This window comes from Scyliorhinus torazame, chromosome 4, assembly GCF_047496885.1.
Source record: "Scyliorhinus torazame isolate Kashiwa2021f chromosome 4, sScyTor2.1, whole genome shotgun sequence".
In the NCBI taxonomy this organism is placed as follows: domain Eukaryota; kingdom Metazoa; phylum Chordata; class Chondrichthyes; order Carcharhiniformes; family Scyliorhinidae; genus Scyliorhinus; species Scyliorhinus torazame.
Genome location: NC_092710.1, coordinates 299,313,962 through 299,319,961, shown reverse-complemented (window position 1 = coordinate 299,319,961; position 6,000 = coordinate 299,313,962). Strand labels below are relative to the sequence as shown.

The 6,000-nt window shown below is 49.0% G+C and overlaps 1 protein-coding gene across 3 annotated transcripts in view; it reads right to left on the bottom strand.

Moving 5' to 3' along the window:
• Positions 1-5,255: 5,255 nt before the first annotated feature.
• The window catches only part of fig4a (FIG4 phosphoinositide 5-phosphatase a), a 234,962-nt gene continuing 234,217 nt past the window's right edge, over positions 5,256-6,000 (bottom strand). For all 3 annotated transcript variants that reach the window (XM_072499995.1, XM_072499997.1, XM_072499996.1), the window contains exon 24: positions 5,256-5,880. In XM_072499995.1, coding sequence (XP_072356096.1) covers positions 5,703-5,880 — 178 coding nt within the window. In that variant the 3' untranslated portion in view covers positions 5,256-5,702. The remainder of the gene's footprint in view (positions 5,881-6,000) is intronic.

Below are 6,000 nucleotides of genomic sequence, written 5' to 3'. Positions count from 1 at the left end.
GAGAATGATAATTAGCCCAGGTCAGTGTGATGGGGAGAAAATAACCTTAAAAACTTCTACTGTAAAAAACAAAGTGCTTTTTCATAACTAAAAAGGAATTATAGTTTATAGAAATTATATGTAGTAAAAACATCCTCTTCTCAAGCCCTTCTAATTTAAAAAAAATTCTGTGCCTTCAGATTTTCTGGGTAGTGCTATTATTTTGGAACATAATTCTATTTATTGTTATCCAGGTGGGGGTTTCCGAAAAGGATGACTGTATATAATGCGTAGGAGCAGGTGGCACCAGAGACAGCCTGCAGCTCCAGCACTTGGGAATAGATCCTGCTGAAGGCAGCACACTTGAAATGAGCTGGCAAATTAAGAACTAAATTACCAGGTAGCTAGCACTGTGGTTTGGAAATTTGTGCTTTCTGCCAACACCTTTACTCCCATGGAATCCCTAGTGCAGAAGGAGGCCATTCAGCCCTTTGAATCTGCACTGACCCTTCGAAAGAGCACCCCACCACAGTCCACCCCCCCACCCCATCCCCGCGTGCATTGATCACGGCCAATCCACCTTGTTGAAGGAAAATGTATACAGCTTTTTGACTGTAGTGTATTTCAGCTCGCTCTCATGGGAAACCAGATACTTGGGAGTTAAAAACTAGTCTTCATTTACAAGCTATATAGAGGGCTCTCGACATTCTAATTAGGACACCAAAAAGCCCAGATTCAAGAATGGTACAGACAGTTATACTTTAAGATTCGATTACAAGAAATTAGCATATACCAATCATTTACTAGTTATCTATCCAATCATGATTATCGATTAAAGTTACACCATGCATAGTTTTTAAATAACATAACCAATCTCATTTAAAGTCCGCATGCTTAATTAAACTATCCAACCATTATAAAGGCACGCATGTTGTCTTGCAATTAGTGATATCAGTGGTCCCATATCTGGGTGTAGCCATGAAATCATCTCCTTATTTCTATCAACTGACTTACTGGGGCCATCACAATGGTACCTTGTTACACATTGTAGAATAGACCTTGAAATTGTAACAAATGCAGTTTCTATGCCTGAAAACTGGCTTCTCTCACACACACTGGGCTGGATTCTCCGTTTCAGCGGCTGAGTGCTGAAACAGAGAACTCCCGGGCATTTTACGACACTAAAATCGGTGCCGAACCCTTACCGTTTCCGGGACCGGTGGGGGGTGGTGTCAGGTAAAACTCTTGGCTCCTGCGCCAAAAACGACCAGAGAATGTCTGGGTACGTGGCTGCACATGCGCACACCGACGACCTGCAGCGGTCGCGATTACCCCATTTCGGAGGGAGCGGAAACTTGAAAACTGGCGCGGGCTCAAATTTTACCGTCGGAAGGGATTCTGCGCCCAATCGCCGATTACAATAGTAAAATGGTGGAACTATACCTTTTAAAATGGTTTCAGTATACTCTCTCCTACCTAAGAAGGCCCAAATTTTCCTCAGGACGCTAAGAAGCAATTTAGCATGGCCAATGCAAAGCAGGCACTGTGAGGTTGTTGCTGTGGGGAGAATGGCTGCTGCTCTCTCTCTCTGTGTTGCTGCTGCTCATCCGTTTGCTGCCTGTTCCCAGTGCAGTTTGCAGTTGAGCTGCCTAGAGGAGGGAGAGCTGAGGGAAGGAAGAAGAGGACAAGAAGGAGGAGACTTCAGCACTGAGATGGGAAGAGCCCTTTGGACTTCTTGTTTGCTAGGCCCCTCCCAGGCTGAGGGCCCTGCACGACTCGGTTCTCCCAATCATCGACATCTACCTTCAGCAAGGACGAAGCCTTGCTTCTTCCATCAGGTGTGCTTGTTCCAGGACAGGGGGATCCAGTGGACAGTGCATTTGCCCAACCCTTTCTGTGCTGAAGACCTCATACACCAGCGGCTTCTTTTGGCAGGGAGGATGTCAGATTCCATCAGTGTCGTCATCCCAGGGTGGGAGCACGGACAGTATGTTTGCTGAGCCCTACTCAGGCTGAAGACCCCGCAAACCAGCACCTACTTACATTGGTGCAGTCACCCTAGGGTGGGAGAACAGACTGTGTTTTTGCTGGGCCCCCTTGCGGGCTGAAGATCTGCTTGTTCTCACCTATCCTCCCACCCTCCTGCTTTGCAGGAGTCTCACACCTCAGGCACCAATAAATCCACGGTGCCCCACCCTCCTGTGTCTCTAACCTCCTCCTCTTGCTGTGTCCCTTACTCTCTCTATCCTTCCTTCCTTCGCATACCTTCCTAGGGGAAGAGTACATTGTTTCACCTCGTTCTTCCCCTAACCCTCCCCGTCTATTTTCCAATCTACACAGTCACGACAAAGCCCACATTGGGGTGGGCATGGTACTTCCCCTGATGGCTATTCCACTTACGCCGGTGGTGGGGCAGAGTCACCTGTGCGGGGGTGGTGGCCTCTTCGGCCTCAGCCTAGTCACCCATCTGGTTGCTAACCTAGAAACTGGGGGTTAAGTGCTACTCTCACACCGCCGTCACCATATTGTGCACTCGCGCAATAACTAGGGTCGTCAGCCCCTCGGCAATTGTGGCTGCCACCTGGAAGGTCGTGTTTTTCCTGAGGGCCGAGAGGGCGGTCCACCTCACCTTTGAAAAGAGGTTCACGGTGGCCGGAATATACGTAGAGGTGGATCCTCTTGAGGCCATCGCCGAGAGGATCATACTCTCCAATGCCACGCCCTATGGAGCTCCTCATCCCCCACCTCCAACTACTGGGGAAGATACGATCCGAGGTGGCATCGCTCCCGCTTGGCCTAAAGGACGCCCCCCTCAAGCACATCTAATCCTTCGGGTGCCAGGCTTTTGTCCCCCTGGTCCAGGATGAGGTATTAGAGAGGGGATTCAAAGTCTCCCAACAAGGGGAGATTTTCTTTATATTTTGGTCTGTGGATGGCGTGCAATGCCATGCCTGCAAGCTTGTGTGGCATGTGCAAAAGAATGGCCCCGCCTCCAAGGCCACCATGGAACCAAGGTGGCTGTGGCTGGCACCCGTCCCTTCCCCATCATTGATGCTACCATCCAATCCCCACGAGGAGACGCCACACCAGCGCCTACCAACTAATTGGCTGCCAGCATGGAGGAAGGAAGGCGCCCGCCCGCAAGAAAGCAAGAGATTGGCCCCTGACCCCGTAGGCCTGGAGAACCCGCCCTGGAACTCCAGCTCCACGACTACTGACACACCTTGCCCCAAGGACACTCCAACGTCGTGTATTGGCCCGGCCTGGCTTCAGCACGTTCAGAAGTTGGGTGGTGGTGATGCACAGAGCAACAAAGTCCCCGGGGGCAGAGTGTCGAGGGGAGGGCTATACGAGGATGGAGGCTTCCTGGTTGCAGGCCAACCCTGTAAGCAGTGCCACCCCTTGGTGAGGGGGGGGGGGGGGGGGGGAAGAAAAACATCATGCCCCCACTCCGGTGCAGAGAGGGTGGTGCCATGACCCCTGCCCCTTGACATCACACCCCGACTCCACAAGAAAAGACCAAGCACACCTGAACTCCTGCAGCAGGACCCCTCAGGGCCGGATTTGAGCGGGACCCCCAACCGCTTGTTCCACTGGATGCAATTTTGCAACCCGGAGGCGTTCATTTCGCGACACCGGAGGGCTGTGGTAGGAGGTACTTTTTACCTTTTTGTTTTCTTTTTTTTCTTCTTGCTTTGTAACTGTTAATCTGAAGGGAGAGATTCAGAGAGCACCTGGGAAGGCAGGTGTAAAAACCTAGGGCGTGATTCTCCGAGCCCCGCTCCACGCTGGAGAATCGGCACAACCGCGCGCGATTCTCCGAGGTGCGGAGAATTTGCACCATTTGCACTGGTGCATTTGACGTGACGCCGGCCTCGGGCCGCTGGAATTGGCGGGGCCGCCGGTTTTCCGGCCCGAATGGGCCGATCGGACACACGGATACGGCAGAGTCCCGCCGGCGCCGTTCACCCCTGGTCGCTGCCGGCGGGAACTCTGCGCAAAGGGTCGGGGGGGGGGCCTGTGGGGCAGGGAAAAGCGCTCCTTCACCGGGGGTGGTGCCTCTGGTGGGGTCTGGCCTGTGATCGGGGCGCACCAATCAGCCGGCTGGCCTCACCACCCCCCCCCCCCCCCCCCCCCCGGGCCTACTTTGTTGCGCGACCGGCCCCTGAACCCCGACGCCATGTTGAGTCGGGGTCGGCACGCTGAAGAAGTCCCCCACGCATGTGCATGTTGGCACCGGGAAGGGAGGCTGGAGCGGCGTGAACCGCTCCAACGCGTGCTGCTGGCCCCCTGTGGGGGACAGAATCGGTTATCCCCGTGCCCGTTTCGCGCCGTCGTGAAATGCGACGCCATTCACGACGGCGCGAACACTTGGTCTCCATTTTGGAGAATCACCCCCCTAGTCTACTGGTAAAAACTGGATGGCATGGACAAGTTGGGCCAAAGGGCCGGTTTCCATGCTGGAAACCTATCACTAATAATAATAATCTTTATTAGTGTCACAAGTAGGCTTACATTAACACTGCAATGAAGTTACTGTGAAAATCTCCATGTCACCACATTCCAGCACCTGTTCGGGTAAACTGGGGAGAATTCAGAATGCCCAATTCACCAAACATTGCTTGATTTTTCTTCTGATAAAACAGAAGCTTTGAGCAAGGGGTCTTTAAATAATAATTTTTAGGCTGCAACAATGCCTAATGATAAAAATATATATTTTCTTCCGGAATCTAATGCCCAAAATCATCTGTCCATGGCTAACACCTTATTGCCATCTATGATCAGAAAGAATTAAGAGGTTTAACTACTTTTGAAAGAGGCAAGAAATTAAAATAAGAAACATCCTTATTTGCCAAATTTTATCGTAACATTCTAGTACTGCAAAGGTGTAAAATACTAACATCACAGTATTATATGTTATTGAACGACAGTCAGTTTTCAAGACTAAGTGTAATGACCTCCAATTGGCATTATTGGTTGGCCAATTGGAGTATGAGCTCCCTCAATGATAGCTCATTGAGGGGGCCCATATAAGCACCTGTGTAGGCTTTGTGAGGCAGTCTTAAGTTGACCGGAATGCTAGCAGCACTGTTTGGAGCTGCTCTTGTATACAAGTTATTGCAAATAAATACTGGTGTAGTGACGGAACCCCTGCCTCCTGTGGATTATTACATATAGCTTGATGAAGTCATAATACATTTGCAAACCAAAAACGGTAACTTCAGTGTCTTAGAAAATGAAACATTTTTAGAATAAAAGTAAACAAAACAGCCAAATTTGAAATGGTTTTCTTTAATGTGACCACAGGGAAGAGAGCCATCATCAATCTGAGCAAACACTGGCAAAGTATGTAAAGCACTGCTTTAAGATATTAAATTGTAGGGATGTCACGTAACTCTGCATTTAATCTCAAAATAATCCATACTATTCTTCTAATAAAGCAAAAACTTATGTAAGTCACATATTACAGAATACCATGAACATGTCTTGAAGTTATGTCCATTATTGATTAATCTTACACTTAAGCATCATTTATCAGATTGGCATATTACATACTGTACTCAAGACCTAAATTCAATTTTATGAATGGTTTGCAGAAAAGATTACACTCTAACCTCAGTCATATCCCATACATATGACAATTACATCTGGAAGTTGTTTCCGTTGAAATGACACTCTAACCTCGGTAATTTGCTATGTCTAGGACTGTATACCGAAACCCTTCACATGTATTTGTTTTTAAAGTATTCTCTGTAGACCATCATGTCATCCTTGCACATGGGTTGTATAATGCCTTTGCCAGTCTGGATATGCGAATCAAAGATTTCTGCCGATCTTCTGTCCAGGTCAGCCAGATGCACCTCATAAATACTGTCTTGAAGAAATAAAGAGACTGGCCCCCTGGAAAGAAATAAAAAAGACGGGTCAACAGCAGCTTGTCTCAGGTGGTGACACTCTCGACTCAGTTAGGAAGCTGATGAGACCAAGCCATGTTCCAGGAAAAGATCATCTAAACTAGCA